This window comes from Lonchura striata, chromosome 2, assembly GCF_050655825.1.
Source record: "Lonchura striata isolate lonStrDom1 chromosome 2, ASM5065582v1, whole genome shotgun sequence".
Classification (NCBI taxonomy): Eukaryota; Metazoa; Chordata; class Aves; order Passeriformes; family Estrildidae; genus Lonchura; species Lonchura striata.
Window position 1 is genome coordinate 105,711,853 of NC_140704.1, and position 27,980 is coordinate 105,739,832.

The 27,980-nt window shown below is 42.0% G+C and overlaps 1 protein-coding gene across 1 annotated transcript; it reads left to right on the forward strand.

Moving 5' to 3' along the window:
- APCDD1 (APC down-regulated 1) lies at positions 1–27,972 on the forward strand. Its single transcript, XM_021527774.3, has 5 exons — positions 1–152; positions 9,520–9,703; positions 11,324–11,855; positions 21,361–21,682; positions 23,698–27,972. Exons 1-5 carry the CDS (start codon positions 95–97, stop codon positions 24,144–24,146), a joined length of 1,545 nt encoding a protein of 514 aa, XP_021383449.2. The 5' UTR covers positions 1–94; the 3' UTR covers positions 24,147–27,972.
- The last annotated feature ends 8 nt before the right edge of the window (positions 27,973–27,980 follow it).

A 27,980-nucleotide genomic window follows, 5' to 3' on the forward strand; every position in this document is an offset into this window, starting at 1 on the left:
GGGCCGTGGGCTGCCCGCGGCGGCGCTGAGGCGCGGGCGGCGCGGCGGGAGCGGCGGCGGCCGGAGCGGGCCAGGAGCGCTGCGAGCCGGGGAGATGCCCGCCCCGTACGGCAGCCTGGTGCGGTACCTGTTCCCAGCCCTGCTGCTGCACGGTGAGTGCGGTGCCGGCGCGGCTGCCGGCGGGGCTCGGTCCGCGGGGTGCCCCGAAAAGCGGCTGGGGTGCGAGGGAGCCCCAGAGGCGCTCTGGCGGGGACAGAGGGGCGCGGGTGGGTCGCTCTCCCGTCGTGGGTCCCCTGCCCGGGCCGGAGGTCGGGCAGAGCATGGGAAGCGGGCAGACCCCCGGCTCTGCCCGGCCGCCGTGTTAGCGGCACCCCTGCGCAGCACGCGTAGGAGCGGCAGCCGCCGGCGGGGGTAAAACCACGCCGAAAGCGCCCCGCTCCCAAGTGTGTGTCGGCGGATTGTGTTGCAGCCTGGGACTCCTTGGATGGAGCAATTAGTTCGGGCACCTCACACAAAGTTTCTTTGCCCACCTCCGGCAAGAGCTGGCGCTGCCGAAACTCCGGCGCGTTTGGCCGGGACACCCTGCGGGGCCCGCGTTCTTCCTCTTATCGGGAAGCGGTTTTTGGCGTGGAGGTGTTACCTGGGAAGCCTTCGGTTGCAAAGTGTGCCAGCACCGGATCTTGTGCCCAACTAAAATTGTTTTGCTGCAGAGCACAAAAATTCTGGATGTTATTACGCATGTTATTATCCTGCTTTGACAGCCTCTCAGTTTAATCCTGGACTGACATCTCTCTGAAACTGCACAGTAGGCAAAATTTTAGTGAGAAAAGTCGGCATATTTAAACTTGAAAGTTCAGCTTGTAAATTCATTTTTGGGCTCTTAAAAAGATAAACCATCTTTTCAGAAAGCCAGTGTTCTTAAAGGGAAATTTCTAAAAATAAGGCAGTTTAATGAGCTGCTTAGGTATGTCTAACATTTGGCATCCAGATTTGAAAAATCTGGGTATGATATCCTTCTGAAACTGTGACTCAAGTTATTCGCTTACAGCATCATTTTGAAGTGTTCCTAATTCTGAAGTCCTTTGTAGCATCCAGCATCCATCAGTCAAATTTCTTAGGACCCCAAGCTTAGTCGTAAAAAGAGGAATTCTTTTAACTGTTAAAATACAAGTGACCTACATGGATTCAGTGGGAGATCTGTGAGCTGGGGTTAAGGATTTCAAAGCTATTCCTGGGGTTGATTTTGTGAAGCAGGGATTGTCTCTCTCTGTTTGTACAAGTGCTAAGCACACACTATGGTATTTAATAAATAATAAAGAGCATGGGCTTCTGATGTTATATTTTGTTTAGAGAAAGAAAGAGTAGGAGGCTCTGATCCCCAGGAGGAGGTTTATACTCTTCTCACTGCTCAGCTATGAGATCCGGAGAGCACAGAAACATGTTTCGCTGAGCCAGACCTGACAGGATGCCAGAGGTGTTCTTTAAACTCTGTGATCTGAGATGTAAAAGTTGAAATGGGAGACTTGAAGTTATAGGGTAAAGAAAGGAGGTGTAATTGCAGGGTTGGACTCCCTGGCTCATCTGCTTGGAATTACAGAGCAGAGCTGAATGCTGGCTGGAGCAGGAAACAAATCAGGGCGAGTGATCAGATCAAAACAGCAGCTGCCAAAAGAGGATGATGAAGGAAAGTCATCCATTTCTTCCATATGCAGTTATATTTCACCAAATAACATAAACCAAAGTTCTTGTAGAAAGATACAACTCACTGCCTTGTATATGAAGACAAGTACCTTAGCAGTGTAGCAGTTCACAGTTTTTAGATCAGAGTTTCAAGAGTTTGGAAACTACTGCCCTCTTGCAAACTTGAAAATTGTATCAGTGGCACTAAAACATAGCCCATGGAAATGTGTTTACCCTGTTGGCTATAACTTGGTCTAGAGCTTTTTCGTCCATGCCATAAAGTCAGTAGAAGCATCCTTTGATCAGTGGCTATCCTGAATTGCTAATGTGTAAGAATAACCAGCAATCCCAGGGGATTGCAGTGTTAAGCCTCTTTGCAGCATGTAATGTTTTCTTTCTGGATTTCTATTGCATATGGCAATTCGAGGGTTAAAAGTGAATGAGTGTGGGTGGATGGTTGAGGCTTTTTAGGGCTTAAAGCTTTGTGACACAAGTTAAAATGTCCTGTAAGGATAGAGCTTCTGCTTTCATTGCATTAAGAAATGCCTGCTTTAACATCACTGAGTTGGAAAAATTAGTCTTCATTCATCAAAATAAAACCTGTACATGTACAGTGTCACCAAAAAGAAAAAAAGTTTTGCTGGAAGTTGTCCATTATCACTGTTTTCTTTGCTTAGACAAAAAGCCACAGAATGGCTGTCAGATGTCAAACACTAAGATCATTCAACTCCAGAAAACCTAAATAATAAGAGCTACGTTCAAATGGATTCAGAACAAATTTGGCTAATTTATTCTGTAAATATAACCTTTTTAAATATAAACACAGATGCTAAAAAAAAGTTAGTGTATTTCTGATCATGCTACTGTTAGAGTAATGAGTTAGAAACTTTAAAACAATTATTCAATAACATCATGGAAATGGTACTAATAAAGATGATGAAAACAAGACTAATAGGCTTTTCAGAGCAAAACTGTTTATGCTTTTAAAAGTTCTCTGGCAATGTTGCTTAAATTAGTTATATAGTAGTGTTTTATTTCCAAACTTTTTCAGGAAAATAATAAGGAAATGTATCAGGAGATATAAATACCCATAGCCATAGAATGAACATATATTGTGCCCTGTGTTAGAGACATATATGATCTGTTTCCTCAATTAAATAATGCATTTCAAAATCTAGAAGAAAATAAAAGGATGGGAAGACACACTGCTTAGTGTAAGCGTTGGAGAATTTGCAGGGAGAGTTAGAAGATGAACTAAATTTTATTCACAATTTTGTCAGCATATGTCAAAATATTCACATTTTGTCACCATTTCACTCATTTTTGTGCTTTTATTTTGCCTTGTTAGCTCTTGTGGGCTAACACAGTCATAACATGTTGGTGTTATCAATAGAGAGGGCAACTTTTTTGTGCTCTGTAGGGTGTTTGTAGAAAGTAGGCTGGCACACAATGGGACCCAAAAGTTGCCTCATCTATACTGGAGGCAAATACCTTCAGCTATTCAAGGAAAGGATAGTATTTCATTAGTGAGTGATTATTTAGGGCTGATAGAGGGTAGGATTGTATGTAATGAGTTTGTTTAGTGCTGTCTTCACCCAGACACAAGTCGCAGGGGAGCTGGGGGCAGTTCTGCATGAATAAACCCCAGTGCCAAGGTGTGGGTACAGGATGGAGCACACATTTCTTGCAAAGAGGGCAAGACCAAACTACCATTGATACTGAACTGCACTGACATCCCAGTGCTGCAGCCGTTCCTGTCAGGGGCAGAGTTCCCACTGCCCTGAAGTAAGATGGGCTTTACACGGTTTCATAAAGAAACCCTCACTCTGGGCAGTGCCATTTCACCTTGCACACGTCGCAGCAGCCATCCCAACTAAAAACTTCGGCTAAGCAGAGGTATGGGCTGTGTAATTGCTTGGCTCTTGGTTCTCTGACCTCTTCCAGGAGAGAGGATTGAGTAAGGACCAAGCTGTAGGGCAACAGGGGACCTCCATGCTGGGCCTGTCAGATTTGAGGGTGTTACTTTTTAGCTGCCCCATGAAAACATACTTCGGATCCCTCCTCAGGATCTTCCATGCTCTGAAGCGTTCATTTTGCCTCTCTTCGAAGGCTGCACTTGGGAACTCTGTGTGCACAAGAGAGGCAGCAGATACATGAGAAAGGAAGCCATTGTCCTGTCTGCCTCCCTGGCCATCAAGCTGGCTTTCCTTTCCCAACCCTTTTGTTTGTAGTAGCTAATTTAGGCCCCGGTCTTGCAAGGACTCTTTGAAGTTTCAAGTGCAGGGAAAACACTGGTAAACACAGCCCGTGGCTTGGTAACAGGACATTATATTCTCCATGGCAATTATGTAAGCTTGCACTGGAGCTAAAGGCCTGTCATAGGCATTATCTGACACCGTCCCACATCAAGAAAGAGCATAATCCAAATGTCTACTTATTTAATTGTGCAGGGCAACTGCCCAGATAAGGAGAGCTATAAAGTTAATCCAGACAATTATTCTTTATCTGTTGTAAGGTTTTTCCAGTTTCAGACAAGTTCTAACTTGAAAAGAGATTGCTGCAGGAGTAAAGCATTAATGTTAAAATGTTTCTATCAGAGATAAAGCCATTGCTTATTTTGAACTTATGGTATCACTTGAGGTAGTTTTACTTCATAATAAAATTTACATCACTAGAAATTAAAAAAAAAAAAAGTTAAGTGATTCCTGCTGAGCAAATCCCTGCCTAAATCCAGGACTGAGACCTACTCTGAGGTAACATCTCTTCAACCATCTAGCAAAGGATGAACCTGCTGAACACCTGGTAGCTTTGAGACTGGCTTGAAGTGCTACACTTGGACATGTTCAAAGCCATGGTTTCAATTTTGGTAGAGACATTCATTAAACTGATAAAATCTAAACAGTTTAAGATTATTTTCCTTATGCTTTAGCAGTCTGGCGTAACTCTGAACAGAATTTGGCCTGGGTGTTGAGGCACAAATTAAATTAAAACTGTCTGTGTTCAAGCACAACTCTATGTTTTATCTTTGTTGCCATTGTACAGTATTTGCATACTGTTTTTCAGAAAACCAAAACATTCATTCTAGAAGCTTGCAGTTTTTTGCAGAAATATTGGCAGAGAGCTTTGTCATAACCATTTTTGAAACACTTTTGAGTAACAGGCTGCCAACAGATTGCCCTTTTAAGATTTGTATTTTACTCTCAGCTATGTGCAGAAATCTTTGAAGAACTTGAAAGTAACCTATCTTCCCTTAACAATTATTTTTATCTTGAATGGTTGTTCCCACATCAGATACAGGTTTATAGGTGAACATGAGAGCCTGAAGCCCTCTCTCTGGTGTGGTGCCTGCTCCTATCCACGTCTCACTGGCATGGCAGCTGTACACACCTCCACTTTCCCACTCAGACGGATGTTGGATCCTGTAAAGTGTGATCTGAGATCACAGGTCCTCAAGATCTGTGTGATCTCTGAGGGTCTGGGCAGGGATCCCCAGTGAGCTGTAGCACCTCTTATACTATATTCAATTAGTTTCATGCTAAAGCTGTGTCACTGCCAGGGCTTGATTTTGAAAGGGAAACTGGATATCAGCTCATCATAGAATGCTTTTGCTTTGCTACCTGGTATTTCATGTGGATTCTGGATTTTCCCTTTTCCTTTTGGACTTGCTCCTTTGTGAAAACAAATGCTGTGGGGTGGGGGCTACAATCATACCAATATCTGATTGTAGTGTAGCTAAAGTGAGAGCCAACCAGAGGCTTCACAAAATTATTGTTATTGGTCTCATGCAAAGATTTTTTTGCTTTTTTGCTTGTTTGAAAACTGTCACACTTTTGAGTAGTAACATAGTGGGTGGATTTTGGTTTATATTTTTAAACAAGTGGGTAATATTCCTTGATAACACACAAAAATTCAAACAGAAAGAGAGTCTGAAATATTCTCAGATGAGTCTGAGATAGTCATGGAGATACTGAAACCTTCCATCTGTCAGTGCTATTAAGAATAGCAGACTTGGATCTCTCTGAATGAAAGTAATAGCTCCAACTATGTTGCAACTGCATCTACTATCCAAAGTGGGCTTCTAAAGAGTCATTAAATTCTTTTCCCAGTTTTGTGAATGCATGTTTTAACCTTGAGCCTTTCCAGCAATGTCTAATTTAACAGGGCCAAATGGATCTTTTAAAATAAGTGAATCATCCCTGTAGTTCCTCAGTTTTACAGAACACCTTGTGTGCACTGCCAAGGGTGGAGCAGGGGGGCACTGCACCGCCTCTGAGCACCTACTGTGAGGAAAAACACAGAAGATGGTGCTTGATTTACTGTTCTGTGTGGGAAGCATATCTCTGGTCTCAGTGCTTGACCTGCAGATGGTACAAAGGGAAGTTACATCTCCTTTGTATGGCAGTTGTATCTACGGGCATACATCAGTAACTACAAAAGTGTTGAAATTACTTCTTTGTAAGGAAGAAGTTTGCACTAAATTAAGTATTTCCTTGCTCCAGCAAGGCAATCATAGGTAAAGGTCCCATTGCTGTCTCTTAATTTTATTCTGTATTTCATATTCTGATATTCTGGTCCTGTGATGTTTAGCATTATTGAGTGAAGCCCCAGGGACAAAGACCTGGAGATGTTGGTTGATGAGAAGCTCAATATGTGCACTCAGAGCCCAGAAAGCCAAAGATCCCAGGCTGCATCCAAAGCAGAGTGGGCAGCGCAGCAAGGCAGGGGATTCTGTCCATCTGCTCTGCTCTGGTGAGATCCCACTTCAAGTACTGTGTCCAGTTCTGGGTTACTGAGCACAAGAAGCACATGGACATGCTGGAGCAAGTCCAAAGGAGGCCACTAAGATAGTCAGAGGGCTGCAGCAGCTCTCCTGTGGCAATGGACTGATAGAGCCAGGGTTGTTCAGCATGCAGAAGAGAAGGCTCTGGGGAAACCTTAGAGCACCTTCCAATACCTAAAGAGATCCTGCAAGAGAGCTGGAAAGGGACTTTTTACAAAGGCATGTAGTGATAGGACAAGGGGAACAGCTTTAAACTGAAAGGACAGGTTTAGATTAGATCTAAATCTAATTCTTTCTTTAGGAAGAAAGTCTTTACTGGGAGGGTGATGAGGCAATGGAACAAGTTGCCTAGGAAAGTTGTGGATGCCTCATCAAGGCCAGGGTGGATGGGGTCTTGACCAATCTGGTCCTGTGGAAGGTGTCCCTGCCCATGGTCAGGGGGTAGAAGAACTGGATAATTTTTAATTTCTCTTCCGACCCAAATCATTCTATGTGTGTTTTCTACATATCTCTATATGTCTCTGCAACCTTCATTATGTTCTCATGCCTCTCTTGATTACCTGAATTTGTTCTTACCTTCATTTTTCATAGTTGGATGGATAGAGTCCCAAACAAATACCCTCTTTCCTCTAGTCCTGTTGATGTAAATCTCCCTTCTATTCCCTAGCTGCAGTTTATCATTTACAAGTTGCAGACAGAACTACATTCATGTGACATGGAGAGCTAAGACATAATTGCTTTTGAGCTGTATCAAAGAAGACACTGTATAATACCACATAAAGTTTGACTTCTTTTCAAAAACTTCTTCTTTTCATTATTTCCTTCAGGGAATAATTGGGAATGTCTGATGTGGTTACTGTGTTTTTTTCTTTGATATGTGCACATACAAGATGGTGTCATCCCAAAAAAGGATTTTTGCTTGAAGAAATTAAATCCCCAAGTATGTCTAAATGAATAAATCATTGCTAAATGCATCTGTATTCATGAGTCATATGACATGAACTAGGCAAAATACAACTGTATAAAAGCAAGTGGTACAATAAATATGCGTTGAAAATAGCCAGTTAAACAATTTCAAAGCCTTCTTCTGATGACAAATTTCAAATGTTTAACAACTTCAAAAGGAAATGCAAATTTTCAAAGTCTTTTTTCAGTGTGAAATAATTTGTCTGCAGGGGACACCATGTTGAAAGATAGCACTGGTGGCTACTCTGCCATGCACCTTGCATGGACATGAAGCACAGACCCAGCCTAGTCAACTCTGCCTCTCCAAAGATGTAGTCTGTTCAAGCAGAGCATTACCCTGTCATGGCTATACCATTTCTGGCTGCAGAATGGGAGTTGTTTGGTGCTAGCATGAGTGACTGCTCAGCAATGTAGAAACACCTGAGAACTCTCCGACCTCCAGAAAGGGAGAAATACTGAACCCCTGAAAATCAGGCTTCCATAAGGGCATCTCAGGCAGTGTGCTCAAATATCAAAATATCCCTAGTATTTATTACCCTATAGAAAGCAAGGCCATAAATTCTCATTCACATTGAAGAATTGTTTGCAACTGCAACATAACAAAGCAATCAGATTTTCCAGAAAAGATTTTGTGAGGTTGTATTCATTAATCTCATTAAATCCTAATGTTGTTGAGTGGTAAGCACTTTTTAGGTTAAGGTATTTATTGTATTCTTTCTGATCATTTTTTACCCTGTCTCCTGGACAAGTCTTTGCTTCTGTTTAGCTAAGAAATTGCTGGTTTTAAATGATTGACATGTATTTATAATTTTGGCAATGCCATTTTCCCAGGTGTTACCCAAGTTTCTTCCAGAAGATCTAAGACCTAGCCAAGACCTTGCCAAGACCTAGCCAACATAATGAATCACCCTTTTCCCCCCCCGCTTTTTTTTTTTTTTTTTTTTTTAATGGGAAATAGGAAAGGTTTAAGAAAGTGTCTGCCTAACACCAGGCATGTGCCCAAATGTCAGATGGAGCCTGGGACATAAAGCATAGGATCCTGTACTGGGTGGCTCTCACTGGTGATCTCCAACAGCCCTGTTTCTTATTCAGATCAGCTGAGAAAGCAGCAGAAAATATGGGGATGAATCCCAGACCCTTCCCCTTACAGTGAGACATCCCTTTCCTGCGATGGCTGCACCAACTTCCCAGGCACTCAAACAGCCCCTTCACCCCACCCCTTATTCATTTTGTAGCCCTCTGGTGCTCAAATTCCTTCTGGCAATGTAACACAATTTCCAACACATTATGTTAGGTTCATGTTTGTCACCTTTTAACCTCTAGATGTGAGGTTTTCTTTTGATCCGTGTTTTCCAACATATCTAAGAGCAGGCTGTGTCTAAAAGAGTAAAGGCACATTCCTTTTGAAGCTATGTATTCATTTTGTTCAATTAATATTGTTTAGAGAGCATACTGGTAGATTTTGTATGTATACATTACTAGAAACCAAAATTACTGTGTACTGGAGATAAAGTTAGCTTTGGAAATTCCTTTTCCCCTTTAAAATAAAAATAGAAGGATCTGCCTTTAATTGACCGCCTCAGTCATCACAGAGGCTTCCTGTGTGCAGAGGCTTTGCCTTTAATATCTGTTTTCCCTTGACTTTAAAGAGTAGTCTTTATTTGCAAGTTTATTATAGAAGCGTTCAAATTAGAGGTGGGCTGAAACCGCAAAGTTTGTGTCCGGATCTGGACACAACTTTCTGAAAGTTGGAAAGCCTATGTTTTTGATTGTCTTGACCAGAGATTACAGAGGTGTCTGCAAAGTTCCTTTTCAGAGCCACATCTCCTGGGTGTGGAGACACAGCATTTCAGTTTGAGTCTTTTACCCAGTTTATTTCATAAGTTTATGTAGTGGATTATGAGTGGTATGACAGAAAGGAAGAGTTTCCCATAATTTTTTTTCATATGAGAAAGTAAATGTAAACAGTATTTGCCCAGACACATAACAAGATGAACAAGTGTCATTCAACACAAGACGGTCACAATGTCCTTGATCACACTGATGCCCTACTCAGCAGGGTCTCATGATATCATTTATGCTTTCTGTCACAGGGCTGGGAGAAGGTTCTGCTCTTCTTCACCCAGACAGTAGAACCCACCCTCGGTCCTTGGAGAAGAGTGCCTGGAGGGCTTTCAAGGAGTCACAGTGCCATCATATGCTGAAACACCTTCACAATGGAGCCCGGATCACTGTACAGATGCCTCCCAATATTGAGGGCCACTGGGTCTCTACTGGGTAAGGAAAGATAAAACCCCCTTGGGATGGGGAAGAGAAGATGGTAAAAAAACAGAGAGGGAAAGATAAATATTCCTACTTTCAACAGAAGAAATACTTTTTTTAATGTGGTGATGCTCTAAATTCCAGATGCTCTCTATATGTTTGTGCATAAAAGGAGAAGGAGCAGCGTTATGTACATTAAAATAGCATGCCATGAAGCTGTCTTGAAGAATCAATTTATTGTCTGGATTTTAAACAGCATGCTGTGAAATATCTTTAAATCTCTCTGAATAGGAAGGAGCCTACCAAGCTGCCAAAATGGATGCTCATTCAAACATAACATTGTACTATATTTGTCTCCATGCATTAGATCCATTGAATAGGTCTTTGTTTTCAGAGCATGGGTCTAGCACAGGTTTTATTTGCATAAGAAATTAAGAATCTGTATTTCACTAGCTCTGTTACTCTTTATACCTGATGACTTGTGTTTCAGAGAGGTTTTGCTTTCTGTGTCTCAGCAGGCAATATTCACATGCTCATTGGAAGTGACTTGTAGTAGGAAAGACTGAGGGTTTTTTTTAACAGAGAGGACTGTATTTCAGGATGAGAGGAAATGGTCTCAAATTACACCAGGGGAGGTTTAGATTAGATATTAAGAAAAATTTCTTCAATGTAAGAGTGGTCAGGCATTGGAATAGGCTGCCTGGGGAAGTGGTGGAGTTAACATCTCTGGAAGTGTTCAAAAGACTTGTGGATATGGCACCTGGATGTGGTTTAGTGGCGAACATTGTGGTGCTAGGTTAATGGCTGGACTCAATAGTCTTAAAGGTCTTTTCCAACCTTAACAATTCTAAAGTTCTGTTTATATTAAGCAGTGTAGAGGTGACAAGGGTAACAAGTTTGAAGGCGCAGAAGGGCTTCCTACAGGAAGTGGAATTTAACTGCCATTTACACTTCCAGAAAAAAAAAAAAATAAAAAAAGGGGGGGGCAGGGGGCATTGGGAAGAAAGAGAAAGAACCAACAAAACTTGAATATTGCATGGTCCAAATTCAAGCCAAGTAGAAGTTTTGCATTAATAGTCAGAAGTTTGCATTAAATGCCACCCCTGTTGAATGCTTGAGTGGAAAAGCTCAGGACATGATCCTGCATATCCACAGCAGACCAGAAATCATGGAGTTACACAGAGAAGCTTCTAAAGCAGCTTATAAGCCAGTTCTTTGTGCTGTTCCCTGGACAGATGGCATTTCACTTTCTGATGTTATCAGTCATTCTGCTAAATCTACCGTGCAAAAGAGAGCAATAAATGTTTAATAAGCTGGTACTATTTTCAATGAAGAATTGAGTCACGTGGTGGTCCCTAGACAACAGGCAAAAGCAAAACACGATTCAAAATATTTAATCCTACAAGATAAAGCCTTTAGATATGATCACCATGAAGTAGTGTATTAATAGCAGGGGAGGAAATTGTTGGATAATGGGCAGGCCACAGATTCCTAGTTTCTATTTACTCCTATTCCTGTTGGAGGGATATTAGCACGCAGGTGTCTCTGTGGACCCATGTGGGTCTCGTTGCCTGTAGTATACGTGATGTGCCACCTTGCTAAAGTTTTGTTTCCATGCTTTCTTTGCCCCCACAGCTGTGAAGTTAGAGCAGGCCCAGAGTTCATCACAAGATCATACAGGTTCTACCACAACAACACGTTCAAGGCTTATCAGTTCTATTACGGCGGCAATCGCTGCACGAACCCCATCTACACCTTAGTCATACGAGGCAAAATCCGTCTCCGGCAGGCGTCCTGGATCATCCGGGGGGGCACCGAGGCTGACTATCAGCTCCGCAACATACAGATCATATGCCACAACGAAGCAGTAGCCAAAAAATTAAGTGAGTTGGTGAACCAGACGTGTCCTGGATTTATCCCAGCAGATAGTCCCTGGGAGCAGGATGTGAGCTATGATTTGCTGAGAGAAGAGAATGGCTGTGAATGCACCAAAGCTCTGAATTTTGCCATGCATGAACTCCAGCTCATCCGTGTGGAGAAGCAGTACCTGCACCACAATTTTGACCACCTTGTGGAGGAGCTATTCCTCGGAGACATTCACACTGATGCTACTCAGAGGAGGTACTATCGGCCCTCTAGCTACCAACCTCCTCTTCAAAATGCCAAGGTACGTCTGTGGGGGTTTGCATATGTCCTCTTCTTAAGATACTGCTGACAAAGCCCAAATCACTCAGTTCTTCTAAGTGCACTGATGTAACCTAAAATGTAGATGTGCTTCTAACACAGGGGTTGATTACAGCCTTAGTTAACAGAAGATAACAGAACTCACTTTGTGAGAACAGTAACTTAGCTGTGGTTTATGTGACTGCAAATATGCAAAAAAAGTAATCTCATTAGGTAAGCTCAATAAAGGCCGTTCTGAAGCTGGAATCAGAGACTTGTAGGCAGAAGTGGGAGTGGTTGGCTGGGACCATGGCTGTAAGCTAGCAGCTGAGAGGAATGTTTCATATAGAACTGAGACAGCAGAAGAGGAACAGGCATCAGTGGATACTGCTGCAGCTATGGGAGGGCCAGGGGAAGAGGAAATCAAATATGAATATCAGCATATGGAAATTGGGTGATCCATAACCTGAAGAGAAGACAAGGAAATTGGAAGGTAAACACATGGAAGGGGCAGCATGAAGGAAAAAAAACTGATGGACTGCACAGGTCATGGATCCAGACATGGGCACACACATTAATGAAATGAAAAACAGGTGAATTTTGAATGGGGCTCTAATTCCATTTGATAGTTCAGTTTTCAAAGGGGCCTCAAAGTGCCCTCAGCTTCATCAGGAATTGATCAACCCATAGTAAGCTAAATAAAACTCAAAAAGGAAGCACAGACACTGATGGCCTGTAGCTGGAAGGCTGTCATAGATCTTTCCTGGTGACATTTCAAAGGCAGGCAGCAATTGGAACCACATTGCCAGGTACTGCTGCCACCAGTGTGCTCCAGCTGGGCATTGCCACAGCATCACTTCCAGCTAATGGGTTACCACCATTTTTAATCATCTCACCACAAATGGTTCAAAAGTCAGCTTATCAGCAATAGCAGGAAACACAACATTATTTGATCTGCCTTTAATTGCTTTGTAGCCTGGCCTAGGGACCATTTTAATCCACAGTTGACTGTTATGCTGTCTTGAAGTTACCAAGGACAAATCTGAGGGGTTTTTTTAAAACTTACCTTCCCAAAATAGAGTGTTTCAGCAGCAGAAGGTGTACACAGTATCAGTCCTCTGCAAAACTTTTTAACCACATAAACTTTCACTTTACTGATTTGGGTGTGAAGGTTCTTTGCTAGATTTCTTCCTGCAGGTATCTGTAGATAGAAATTATTAGACACCAGCTATATTGTATCTGTTCTAGAAAACATTGTAGATCTTTTTCTGACCACTTGAAACAGAGACAAAATCTTGATTTAAATCGCTATACCTGAGTATTTGTTCTGGTCTAATCTAGGTGTCTTATTCTGGGCTGATAAATAAGATAGTAAATGTCTATACTTGCACCTTGTAGTAATTTCATTACAGTCAGAGCAATCAGATGTACTTTCAGACAGCTTTAGAAAATTAAGATTGTTGTCCAGGCCTGCCGTAATTTTAGGTAATGATTTTTCTGACACTGTGTTCTGCTGGCATAGCATCCCTTTTTCTCTCTAAAATATAGTGCCTCTAAAATACAATGTTCAAATTTAAGGGCCCAAATTTTACATAGGAGAGGTGTGTTTCTTGAGACAAGTTAGGTAAGAGAAGCTGGGCCTGCTGGTACTAGGCTTTCAGTATTATATAAATAGCAATACCATAAAAAATGAACCTTTGCTTCAGCTGCCATGAAAGATTCCAGGATGTGGGTTTGTTGGTTTGTACCTAAGCAGAAAGATCCCTATACCGACAGGTTCTCAACAGGCACTCTGACCTACTGTTTGCCAAATGCAGGAAGAATAGCAACAGAAGTGATTTTTTTTTTCCTTTTTTTTTTCTTGAAGTCCAGGCAAACATACTGTTAAAAGGTTATAACCCTTCCTTTTTGAACTCTTTTCCTTTTTTAATTGTTGCTCCACTGGGACCTAGCTGAAAATGAGTTTAAATGCTAAATTGAGTTTAAAACTACAAGTCACAGACTCCTCTGGAAACTGGACACCACGAATAAATAGAAACGTTAAATCAACTTGTTTTTTTAAGGTTTCTACAGTCATACCAAGAGGTTGGGGAGGCCAGGAAATTGCTTCTGAGGTGAATCAGGTGTATTGTGTGGAATCTTTCATTTAAGGCTTTTTTCATTTCCTTTTTATTTATTTATATTTTAGACTCACAAAGACCTGTCTAAAATAAGTTAAGAGGATTCACATTTTTAGTTAAATTTATAGTTAAGCCTCTATATAGAAGAAAGTTCCACCCAGCCTAAGAGTTTACACAGCCTGTAAGTTGGATGTGGTAGCCACATTCATTACTCATGTGGTTGAAATGAATGGTAATTAAAAACAAATGATTGCTGGATATGTTAGGAATGCCAAAGCCACATGATCAGGACTTTAAACAAATAGAATTGGACCTTTTCCAAATTCTTGCAATGATTTCACCACGGGATGGTAAATCAAAAAGGCTGTCCAAAAACCAGACAGCTTTATGCTGAGCTACAGATCTGAATAAATTCGCAGATTACCGTATCTCAAGTGTTCATATAGAATCAGGGAGCTTATAAAAACATATAATATGTCATCTCTTAAGGCTTTACGAATTCTCTTAGATAAGAACATACCTTAAACAAATTCTTCCTGTAAAATATGTGGAAGTTCTTTAGTGCAGATGATGAATAGGTCACTATATAGATTTATCTTGGCTATTTCCTAACCTGGCTCAAGATGCTAGTTAGGACTGGCTGATGAATGGAGATGAACATCTTTGATGTCTCTTGACATTGCAAGTTTATCGAGTGGTTCAAGCTATCACACATGGAGCTTCTTCAGCCAGCATGAGAGAGCACATGGGTGGGAGGGGCAGGATGGAGGAACTGCTGCGCCATCATCACATATATTACACAGAATGTTCCCAATTAGGACAACACCAAGTAGGCTGCCTGATTAGTTGTAATATCACAAAAGTATACAGGGACTTGTAGCATGAAGGAAGGCTTGAATGCAGTATTCGTTCTCTGTACAGGACACAAAATGTCTTCAGAAATGTCTGCTCTAAACTACAGAAAATGTGCATAATAGCAATACTGGGAGACTTATTTCACATGTAATTGCCTCAGCAATATTGCTTTGTAAACAAAGAACTCCTTGTGCTATTTTATCGTGTGACAGAGTAACGGGAAATATCAGAGCAGGACTGTGATGACCAGTCATTCTGGTTAGATCATTACTTAGGAATAAGGCTGACATAGTCTGGAACATCACAAGAAACCTAAAAAGCCCTAGGATAACCTTCACTCTTTGTCATGCTGAATCATTTGCTGGACACTTACTGAAATCATCTTTCAGTAAGATGTTTTCCCTTTAAAATGTGACTAATGAATAAATTCTCTATCACAACTTTATTTACCAAGGGACTTGATGTCCAGCAGCACCTGGAATTTGCAGAGTCAGTGTATGACGGAGACTGGTTCTTGGGTTTTCCTTTATCCAAGAAAGAGCAAAGTGTGCAAAGTTTTCTGTGCTTTTCAAAAATTTGAATCTTCATCTCTTTGAAACACAGTGACTTCATCGCTAGGGGAATACTATGTACATGTGAAGCTTCCAGGGAAATGCAATCATGAGTTAATAAATAGATGTTAAACATGTGAAGCGCCTCAGAGAAATATGCAAAACTAAACCAAAAAGTATCATTTTGGCCGACAAAACTCCTTTGTTGCCTGAGTGGTGCCACTAGACTTCTAGATTAAGGCAGCACTTGAAGGGTGCCTTTTGTCCATTATTACTTGAAAAGGGCTCTTGGTTAGGAAAATTATGAGGGGAAGCAAGGTAGAAATATTCAGAAGAATGCTCAAGTGGGTTAATTGAAGGTTTATGAACAATAAACCTTCAATTGTGTGTGGTGCCCTACAGAGATGAAGAAGGAAGCAGCTTTTAGCTAAGGTTGGCCCTTGCCATGCTCAGCAGCACGTGGCCCTGCGCCTTTAAGGATGCCACGTCTGCAGTTATCACTGTCTGCTCTGCAGCTGCAGTAAAAGCCTGCCACAACTCAAATGCAGCACCAGGGATCAAAATTAACTATTTAGCCTAGCCTGGGCCTTCAGGTCAACTCAGTATATGTATCTAACACCTTCCTTGCAGTTGGCATCTAAGCACAGTGGCTTCATCTTTTGTAAAAAGGCAGGGAAGACTCAGTGGTAATACTGCATGGTTTAGAGGGCTGTATAGGATGCTTTTTAAGTGCATGATAAATACATAAGGCAGCTTTATTTGGGAGTAAAAATGGACATTCAAGCTGTCTCTTCAGGTTTTCCAGGAATTTTTTTTGTTAATACTTCATAAAACATTCATGTCACCATAATTTAGTATCATTTTAATGGGATAGATGACATGCAAGCACATTCATCTGAGACGTCTGGTTTTCTCTTTGTTCTTGTCTTTTGTCCAGGCAAAAGTCATTTATACCAGAAAAGAACAACCAGAGTACTTTTGCATTTCATATTGGTTTTGTTTATTTCAGTTTTATTCTGGGTTGTGCAACAGAATCAACATCATAGATCAGACAGTTGTGTAATGGTAGTGCCTTGAGATTCCTTCACTATCTTTCCCTTCATAAGAGCAGTTAATAAAAACCATTCCTCAATATCTTAGAATATATGGTACACATTTGCAGATAAATCAGAGCATATCTCCACCCTCCTTCCTGCTTGCAGCACCTCTGTTCCCCACCAAAAGAAATATCTATCTGAGAACTCTGCAAAGGAGTTACCGCTCTCTCCAGCATTTTACTTGCCTCAAGATTTTTAATTAAAGTTTTAAATCTTCATTTTTCTTCATTCCATTTGGCAGGCTGAGTTATAACTGTGTCAGGCATGCTTGTCAACTCCCCAAAGCCAGGCTAATGCACATTAGTCAACTCAGCTTCATATGAGGTCATGCAAAGCCTGCAAATTATCACTTTTGTACTGGAGAGAATTTGTGGTCATTTTTTAAAGTCTTGTCTTGGTCTGCAGTTATCTACAGTGGTGGAGGAGCGAGCCTGATACTATCCTGAGCAATTCATAAATGTGTCCTTCCTGTGGACTTGGCTCCTTGGCAATGGGAAGCAAAGCCATCCAACTTTTTTTGTTGAGCTGGGAGCATTTTCTTGAATTGATGTTCTCCCAAGAATTTCCATTTGTACTTAGTTGCTAACACTAGCACCTGGTACTGTGCTTCTTTGGGTGGTGAGGTTTAAATTATCCTGACCAGGCATGACTTGTTCCAGTCCCAGCTAGTCCTGCCCACAACATGGGATATTTGAGAGGTGTGCAAGGCCATAGCTGAGTGTGGCTTTTCCCTCTCCTTTTCAGCACTTCTCCTCATGGTAATACGTGCATTCACGTGGCAGGGGTTTCCTACCCCAGCTTTTGTGGCTGTTGGGCCCTACAACATCCCAGGATTCTGGTTAGATCTGTACTGCACACACAGTTCAAGCCTGAGCCCATGCTTGAGGAAATCCAATGCCCAGTCCCTCATTTCATGTCTCCCTGCAACAAGGATATGCTGAGTACAACGTGACAGACATGCTATGTGGCATAGCCAATGTCACACAATTAGTCCTAGGCAGCCATAGAATTCCACAGAACTTAAAAGAAAATTAGGCTGTGCTGGGAGGGTTTATGTTTCTGGCTATCCATAGCAATTGGGAAAAAGATGGAGAAACCTCATCTTTGCTAGCTTTTTTTAATTAGAATTCCCACTGCTTGGCTTCCAGAGCTCTCTGGCCTTATTGCCACTTCAGCTGAGACAGCAGGACAGAGTGATAAGAAAAAATGTTGGTGGGAATTTTTAGATCCTAAGATGTTTTCTCCCCAGCTACAAGAACTGAGTTTTCAGCCAGAGATTCAGGCTTGTTTTGGCACACATGACGTAATGGATTAGTTCAGAAATTGGCTTTAAAGAAACACCTGGAAGGATAAGGAATGTTGTCACTATGGCTTTGGCACTGCAGAGCTGCAGGGAGCCACACATAATGGGAAGGGATCTTCCAGCTATTTTAGGGCCCAGTCCTTCTAGCAAGGCCCCACTATTAAAAATACTGCACTGTGCACTTAAGATAATCAAAATATAGAACTGATATTCATCCTGTCCTCTGCTTGTTTTATTGCTTTTTAGTTTATGTCATGCCCCAATGAGCTTTTTATTAGAGAGTTCTTAATCCTGTTTGGATTCAAATTCTGTCTCTGTTCCCTATTTTCTTTGAATGCCTGTTTTTAGAAAATAATCTTTCCCTGAAACACATGGAAAGGGAGTGATTTGCAAAGCCTCAGATAGTGTAATTAAGATCCAAGAGCAGCTGACCTAAAAAAGCAAGAGCAAAATACACAGTCAATTGTTAAACATAAATTACTCCATAATTAATTCAAATTGCCTCATAAGAGAACTAGCTTTTTCCCTTGCCCATTACTTGGGCAAAAATCATACTGAGGGAATTTATACATGGCATATTCTTCCACTAAGAAGTTTATAAAAAGTTGTGAAAGATAGTATCACTGCAAAAAAGGTTTATGTGGGCTTAGATTCAAATGCTGGTCTCTAGAATGCGATGCATTCAGAGTACATCCTCTGAGAGGCTGGAGCCAGCTGGTGTCTCAGCTGTGAAAGGGATGTTTCTACTTCCTCCTTCACCACCCCAACCCATCCCTGCTGCACTCATGGTTCAATGCAAAAAGTGCCTGGTTGCCTCAGCTCCCTCATTTGGGCACACCATCAGTGACTAGAAGGCTGTCAGGCTGGACATTCCTTAGCAGCCCAACTGGCCAGACCCTCACAGCTGCTGCAAAGCCTTCAGAATTAGAAGGGCTGCACAGAGCTACAGTAGTTCAGGACCACGGGGTCAAAGAGCTAGGTGAACTACAGACAAGTAACAGAGAGTTAACAAGGACCTTCCCAGAGTTTACCAAGAGTCACCTCTGCTCACAGTGTAATGGTGGCCACTGGTGACCAAAACAGAAAACAGGATGAGTTGTTGTTTGGTTTTCTTCAGATTTTGAACGAGACCAACAGAAATCACTGGTTCCCAGGTTAAATTGCTTTGGCTCACAAACTGTTTTTGGAGGATGGACTCCTGGGAGGAAGATGTGAATATAAACCAAACCAATGTACTGCTCTGCCAGGGTCTCCTCTGAGAGATGATAGAAGCTTTCAAATTCACTGCAGTAGAGAAGGGACTGTAGGAGAAATTCTCTCCTACTATTGATGGATTCAGCTTATATAAGCTATTTTTAGTTTTATAGCACTGTATTTTTCTTGCTTTCTGGATTCACTTTATGAGAGTGGGGCAGTAACAGCCATAGAGTTTCTGTCATCGGTGCCCTTATGTGTCAGGGAACAGTGCAGCGAGTCTGCCCCATGGCAGGACAGAAATGTGTGGTTAAAAGGCTCTGGCATCTTCATCTCCAGAAAAAAAACCAAAACATTATTTCTATTACAATTGAAATATACTTTCTGTATATATATCTGCACTAACTTCACCAGTTGCTGTTAAATTACTCAATTAAATGTTCTTTGTATTTCACAAAGGTACTAACAGACCTCTCACCCGCTTGCAGAATTTAGCTGAAAAAAACATATCTTAAAATTTGGTACCAAGTTCCACAGGGGGAAAGGACTTCATCCACTTTAAGAGCATGCTGACATGTGGTCTCCAGAAGACCATGTGTTTTGGGGTGGAAGGATTCTTGAGAGGTCACCAGTCCAGCATCCTTCCTCCTTAGAGCAGGGCTGTTGGCCACTGATTCAGATCAACCAACAAAGATCTTGTACTTTCATCTCTCAAGGACACTCCTTGATCCTTCCTGGAGAGAGGGGGATGCACTGCCAGGTTACTCACATCCACCACATTCAAGCTGTGAGGTGTTTTCCTGAGGTGCATCAAGTTAAGAGCTAAAGCTCAACATGCAGCCATCTGGGAGATTTACAGAAATACTTTTTCTTTGTACACCTTTCCAGCCCTCTTTTCAGAGGCCTCTCTGAGGACCTTCCATAACATAAATGCTCATATTAACTGCTATTACTTTAAAGTGCACATGAGCTGCTGTGAACTCAGCATTTCTTCACTCACTGCCCTCAGCTCTGGCTTACTTTAGGGGTGACATTCACACAATCTTCATTAGTGCCCTGAATTCCTCCAATAAAATTACTGTAGGTAGCTTCAGAGAATCAACGTGCAACACCCACAATATATTTATTTTATGCATATTAAACAGGGTTTATATTTGCCCCATCCCAGACCAGATAGTCATCCAAAGTCTTTTCAGCAACAGTGAAATCAATGAAATGGCAGCTGTTCTATGTTCCTAGGATGTAGAATAATGGTCAAAGTAACTATAAATGGTGTTTCTCAGGAGGCGGAAGCTTCAGCCTGAAATTTCTCCACTCCTGCCACAGACTTGGGAGCCTGTAGTCCCCTCCTAAGACACCCTACGTACTCACATTTGGGACCAGAGGTACTTGGCTGCTTGAGGTTGGTGCATGGCCCACATTGGTGAACTACCCTGGAGCTCGGCAGGTACCATGGACCCTGTTCCTGCTGGAGAGGGCCATGAAGTTTTCTCCATGTCCAGCAGCAGCCAACCATATCACACACTTCCCAAACTTGTGTTAGGGCTCAGCAAAGCTGAAACATTTTAAAAAGCACTGGTTACTATTCTCCCACGGTTCCATCCAAAAAGAAAGAAGTCCTTATAACACCCATGTTTATCTACAGTATACTTAAATGTGGAGTTGCGTTATTTGTATGTTTTATTATCCCTGTATTATGTATTGGTTTATTCCTTTGTACCCCCATGTACGACTTGGTTTATCCCCAGTTTTCCTGCCTTGTCCTCCCTTCCCGCCTTTCCAGTATCTATCCATCACCCTGGAAGAGGCACTTTACCCCTCCCTGGTGCCTTGTCTGTCACTCGGTGTTCCTTCCCATCCATCCAGAAGCTTCTACTCAGGGCACCGGGTGATTGGGCGAGGGCCTGGGGCCCCTCTCATATCCTTCCCCCATTAGACCACGTTGTATCACCCCATCCCGGGGCCACTCCCTACCCCTATCCCCATTGGTTACCGGTCTTCCCCTCCCTTACAGTTAACAACTAAAAGATAAATAAGAGTTCAGCAAATGTATTGATTTCTGACACAAGCATTGCAAAATCCCTATCATAGTAAATTACCATCTACCAGCTTCTTGTATGATGCAAAGGATAAAGTGAGCCTTTTCTGGATCCTGGACTAAAATGTTAATTTCAGATAAATGCAGACAAGGGAATTAATTTCTTACAAGCTCCTCTGTTGTGCAGTCGTACAAATACAAGCCCAAATGGTACCACTAACAAGATCAGAAATGACAATGCATTCCTTAAAATGTGGAGCCGGTGTCACTTCAGCATGAAGTGGCTGGCCTGCTGCATTGCCCTGTTTCCCTGGTGATGCCAGCTGAGGGTTTCTATCTGCTTTGTTGCAGAACCACGAGCGCATGTGCATCCCGTGCAGGATCATCTACCGCTCGGATGAGCACCACCCACCCATCCTGGCCCCCAAGGCAGACCTGACCATCGGGCTGCACGGAGAGTGGGTGAGCCAGCGCTGTGAGGTGCGGCCGGAGGTGCTCTTCCTGACTCGGCACTTCATCTTCCACGACAACAACAACACCTGGGAGGGCCACTACTACCACTACTCCGACCCCATCTGCAAGCACCCCACCTTCACCATCTATGCCAAGGGACGCTACAGCCGGGGAGTGCACTCGTCCAAAGTCATGGGTGGCACAGAGTTTGTGTTCAAAGGTAGAGTTGCTTGATACAATGGGGAGGGAGGTAGTTATGGACCGGAGCGGTTTGCTCATAATTATTTGGTTGCTGATGATTTCATTCAGATTTTCAGGAGTTCATTATTACTTGGGACGTTTGCAGGCATTGTGTGAATGCCCAGCCAACTATACAGCTGCATGGCATTTCACACCATTGAAGCAATACTCATTTGAGGCAGAGGTCTTTAAGTACACAAGAAAATAAGAATTCACATTACTTAGTGATCTTGAAGTCCAGTGGCCAGATGTCAAGCCTCTAAGAGAAGTGGTAGATCTGTGTCCTAGGGCTCCTTTAGTAGAGAGAAAAAAGCATCTTCAGAAGGCATTTCAGATCTGACGCGGTATAAATAATTTTCTGTGGAAGACAGATGCAGCAGCATGCATCTTTTCACGTGTACCTCCCAAGAGGCCCTCAAGCAAATAAGGGTGTCCCTAAAGACACCTCTGATTAAAGATGCTAGAGCAAAGACAAAATGTATCCAACCCAAACCCTTCGGGTACTTCAGAAAGCAGCTCTCGGTGGCACCACCCATGGCTGAGAAGCTTTCCTGTGCAAACAGTCCCATGGCACCCTGCTTAAAAGGAGCTCAGGGGCCTGAACCACTCACACAAACAAACATCTCCAAAACACAACATTCCACCACAGCACCAGCCCCAGCGGAGCCTCTGGTAGCCTCAAGCCCTCTGTAGGCTCTTCTCTTTATTTCAGTTACCACATTAGAAGCATAAAGCGTCTTGCATGGGTCTAATTTAGAAAAGCGTCCAACTAGAAGAAATAATCTATGTATCTGAGATTTTTGTAGGAGATGGGAGGTACCCTTGCCTGTCAGAACTTTGGCTCTTTCAAGCTGCATGTGCAGCATGTCCCATGTCAGCTCCTGGTATGAAATCCAGTTTCTGCTTGGATTTCTGGTTTATGTTGTGCCAACGTACCTTACAGATCAAGGTCACTAATTTGGCTTAGGTAAAACTTTCAGGTTCAGTTTCTATAAATTACCTTTTACCCCAGCTGGAGTAAATAATGTGACTTGTAGAGTCATTTAGTCAAACAGCTGTTTATAAAAGCTCAGGAAAAGCTCACAACGAATCTTAGTATAAAAATGATGTGCAAGAGAATTTGGGATTTTGGTATGTTGGGAGGCAGGAGGGATGGTTATTTTCTTCTGTTTTGGTCAGCACCAATCCATTCAGATCCACTTTTCTTGATATACAGTGTCAAAAACCCACAAGGGAAAATCTCTATTCAGCTTCTGCAGGCTCATTCATTTTGGCTTTTCTCAACTTTTTTGACTTGGCTGGAAAATGAAACTCTATATGCCTTAAACTCCTTAGAAATACAAGCAGGTTAGAACTAAAGAAGCTGCAGCAGTTCTATATTTAATACTGCAAGCTGCCGCCAATGTTGAGAGATGAGAAAAAAACATCTTTCTGCAGGTCATCTATATTTTATAATTCATGGAAAAAAGGACAGGTAATATAGGATGATAGTGCAACTGTGATGTTTTACAAATTTCCCAGTGGGAACTAATTATTTTATTAGGTTTATAGGGTAGCTAGAAAATATTAAGAAATTTTGAAAAATATGTGATAAATGCTCTATTTACAAATTAATACAGACAGTAATAAAACATGAGTAAAGTTTTATTGTTTCCTCTTTTCCCTATCTCCTTATATAACCAACCAGACTTTACCTGTGAAGGATTGTCTGGAATTTATGAAAAGCTCTGCTTAATCTCTGGCTGAGATATGTGGCCATCAGGTTTTCTTCAACTGAGTTGGAGGGGGGTTGTTCTGTGAAAAAAGCAATTTTTGCAAGACAAAGACATAAAATTTTGCTCCTAGATTTTCTGGCCACACCTGTAATGTGAAAAACTAATTTAAGAATGAACAAGGGGAGACAATTTCAATTTAACAGGTGTGCCCCAATCGGCATGTTGGCTTTGCTTTTGTTTTTGTCCCTCTGCTAACAGCTCCCCTCTTCCTCTCTCACAGTGAATCACATGAAGGTCACTCCCATGGATATAGCCACAGCCTCGCTGCTCAACGTCTTCAATGGGAATGAATGTGGAGCACAGGGATCCTGGCAGGTTGGGGTTCAGCAGGACGTCACCCACACAAACGGCTGCATCGCGCTCGGCATCCGCCTACCTCACACCGAGTACGAAATCTTCAAGATGGAGCAGGATGCCTGGGGCAGGTACCTGCTGTACAATGGCCAGAGACCGAGTGACGGCTCCAGCCCCGACCGACCCGAGAAAAGAGCCACTTCCTACCAGATGCCTTTAATTCAGTGCGCCTCATCAGTACCCAGATCTGAAGAGTCACCCGAGGAGAATAAAATCAGGCTGTATAGCAGCAGAGCACCGGAAAAATATCCCAGCACCCCAGCTCTTGCTTTGTTGTTTATTTGTACTGTGTCATATTGGGATATTCTCAGCTAGAAGCGAGAAAAACTTATTGTTCATGACTACAAAGCCAGGATTCCTCCAGACTGGGGGTTGTTTTTCTTCACACAGAAAAGGACATTTATTTTCTTGATGCACTTGAATGCCTGAGAACTGTTGTTCTTTTCCTTACTTCCCTCTTCCTTCTCGAATCCTGAACGGCACTCGTTTGATGTTTGTGCTTTGAACTTCATCCAGTCTGATCCCTGGCCTGACACGACTGCACAAAAGTAATTGCACTTTAGGACTGCAGACTTCTGGGGGGAGGGAGGGGGTCTCCTTTTATTTTTTTTTTTTTTAGCTGCTGGGATGAACTCTATGATTCTGCTTCAGTCATCTCTGCCATCTTACTGTTGTGGTACTCTTATCCCCAATGCCTGATTTCTCATCAGAATTTAGCTCTGGGGAAGGGCTCGGTGTTATGCCAGTACTGTGATAGCTGCTTCCCTCTCTGACTTCACAGCTCTGATGTAGATATGTATATAAGGAGGAAACCCACAAAGATTTATCTTGCCATTATATCACACCTCATAATACAGAAAGAATCAGCAAATCAACAGCCCTCTGTTCAAAAAGAGCTAAACGGTTGATACCCCTAATTAAAAAAAATATTCCAAGTAATTTATGCTATTTTTACAATCATTAAGTTGTAAAAATAACCAGTGGTTTAGTATTTTCTTATTCAATTAACTTAGCTGTGTAATTGCTTCGAGGCCTCCCTTTATATCTAGAGAGTAGTTACAACTAAGCCCCCTCAAAGCCAGCCAGCAGCAGCAATTTTCCTGTCAGATGCACAGAGTGCAGGTAAGCTGCCAACACAAGGCTGCAGGAAAGACTTCTCTTTCCATATTCCCAAGGCCTTACATACTCCACGTGCAGTACTTGGATCAGCTGGGTGAGCAGAGTAAAGCAAACGGGATCTTACGTGTTCTGCAGCCCTATTTAGCAGCATCTTTTTAGTCATGTGAGCTCGTGTAAGAACGGGGAAAAGGGTTACAGCAGCAAGCACACTGTGGTCCCTGGTAGAGCAAGAAGGTAGCTGGAAACATAGCCTCAGGTGGAGGAACACTGGCCCAGTCTTACAGACGGAGGAGCAAGAGATGCACTAATGCAACCACATCCTTCCTTTTCTCCTTGCTGAACTGTCCCAACACATGCCACAGTTTCATAGAGTTTAAATCAGCATTGGTTTGGGGAGACACTGCTGGGAAGGTGGATAGACACAGCCCTTAAAGAGCATTTGTCAACTAGAGCCTGCCCTGGAAACTCTCAGGTTTCCCTCAGTGGTGAATACATCCTTTTGTGCACTGATGCAAATCAGAGCAGACTCTTGAAGCAGTAGGGGAGATCTTTAAGGCCAGCAAGGAGTTAGAAATTCATAGATGAACCATGCTCCCCTGCTTTAATGGGGAGTGATCTTCTGAGGGCATAGCTTAATCTTGTGTTTGGGCTGTGGCTTTTACTGATGTACACATTTTGTCTCACAGGAGGTGCAGGAACATCTATAAGAAACATAAGGATAAAAGTTGTGGCGTTTCTTCACAGCATAAGCAGCTGCTAGCTGCCCAGTCCAGTACTGTGTCAGAAAAATAACCTTTAATGTATTCTTTTCAGTATCCTAGAAAAAGTATGTTTTGAATGAAAATCTTTCAGCTTTACATAGTGAGTCTTCATACTGACTACTATAGCAAAAGCATTCCTTGAAAACATGGATGTGAATTTCCTCACAGTTGAAACAGAGGAACAGACTTCACCTAGTTTTGAGACAGCAGGAAGACAGAGGGAAGGAGCAGTATCATAGATAGATGCGCTGCTGAGTCAGACCACATCTTTCATATTTTTTCCTCAGACAAATGAAAAGTCAGAGAAAACTGTTACTTAAGAGTCAGGAATGGAGCTCAGGTTGGCTCAGTAGTCACCAGAGAAAGTGTTTATCCATCCATCTGATGTCAGATCCTCCTTCAGCCTGTTGGAAGGATCTGAAAGACAACTCACCATGGTGAATTGAGCCCTATGAAAAACAGCTGTTCTGATCAGCGTTTCTTGATGGTTTTTTGCTCCATGCAGATCCAGAGCCAGCTCTGGATCAGTTGCTGGTGAAGGGCACAGTTTTAACTAGAGGGTCAAGAAGGAGATAGGATGCCTGTGACAGAGTAGTTACAAACCAGCATGGAGTTTGGTTTTCTCTAGATTGAATTTTGTAGTCAGCAGAGTGATACCATATCTCTAACTGGGTTACTGAATAGTTAAAGTTAAACAAGTCCCCTAAGTACTTGCTTCATTTCTGACTTCTATTTGAGATCTAGTAGCAGTTTACACTAGTTTTTATTTAAAAGTATGGGTACTGCGTGGCATTCCTTATATAACACAAGACAAGCTGCTTTTACCACCATCAACCATTCCCATGTGGTCCTATCTCTGAAAAAAATATCCGTGGTTAGAAGTTGTCAGACTCTGTCACTTTTCTGTGCAAGTGCCACACACAGCTCAATCCCAGCTGACATCTCCAAATGCTTGTGATGCAGGATGAAAGCAAAGACCAAAAGAACTGTTCCACAGCATGATTTTCTATACTCATCGGAGCAATCATCTACAGTTTGTTAGTGCCTTGTGGCTCCTCTCTCAATTGTCTAATGTCAAAAATATTGCAACAGTTTCAAGAGAAAGATCTGTCTAGTTATAACCTCTAAAAGCACATTCATGTCTCAGCTGTTTTGAATCACAGACATGCAAAGGTCTAGGTTTTCCAAGGTTTATGGTTAGACTACATGAAAATGTGACTCACTGTACAAATTGTACAATAAATGCTCTTTTTTCCCCCTGTTATTTAAAGACACTTAATAAGGAAGTATTTTTAAAAGGTCTTCACAATGTAGTACATGAAATCTGATGGGGACTTCTGTAGCTTATTTGTAGTGTTGACCAGAAACATAATTTTATGATCTGGGCTCTTAGCATTTGCTGCACCAGCTTACCTCCACATGCCTGTATATTTTTAATTTTTCTTTTAGCCAATACAAGTCAAGTTGGACAAAGCTGTAAGTCTTCAGAGTGCATCGTTTATGTGCTAGTCTGTATTCTCTATGAGGCTTCTCCTTGCTTGCAGGCAGAGAACGAGGAACTAAGCTTACCCCCTCTTTTGGTTTCATCACTCACTAAATTAACTGCTGCACAGCACCACATACATATGTGACACAATATATTCCATTCATTTTATTTCTTCAATCTGACCTCATGTGCTGGCAGCCCTGGCTGCTAAAGAAGTTAAGCTGCGAGTAGGTTAGCAGTGGAAGACCTGCAAACTGGGTGATTTGTACCTTGCTGAAATGAAGAAGGTTTTTTTAAAAAAATAATCCATTAATGTTAATCTTCAGCTGCAACCAGTGTTGCCAGGACAGGTGAAAGCTTTTCTCTCAGTAGTATCCTCCTCAATGATCCATCTGACAGAAGAAATGAACCTAAAATTCTTGGGCAAATTGTTTTAAGAGGCTCTATTCAAGAAATAGGACAAAAGGGATCAGAAAAGTCAAAACAAGTGTTCTTACTCTGTTTGTATACTATTTACATATTGTGCCTGCTGTCCTGGGGTAGAATGTCATTTCTATGAACAGAAGTCTGTATTTTAGGATATAATGTCAGTCTTGCTTGAGTCGGAGCGTGCTTGCCTAAAGTGCCGGATTTTAAAAGAAAAAAAATCTTTTTATTTTTGTAAAGTTATAGAAGATATTTTTCTTCTCAACTATGTTCCAGATAAAACTGCTGGGGAAGTTTAAGCACTTGTTAAACTATTGATTGAAATAAAAAAAAATGCCTAACTGTAAAATTAAGGAT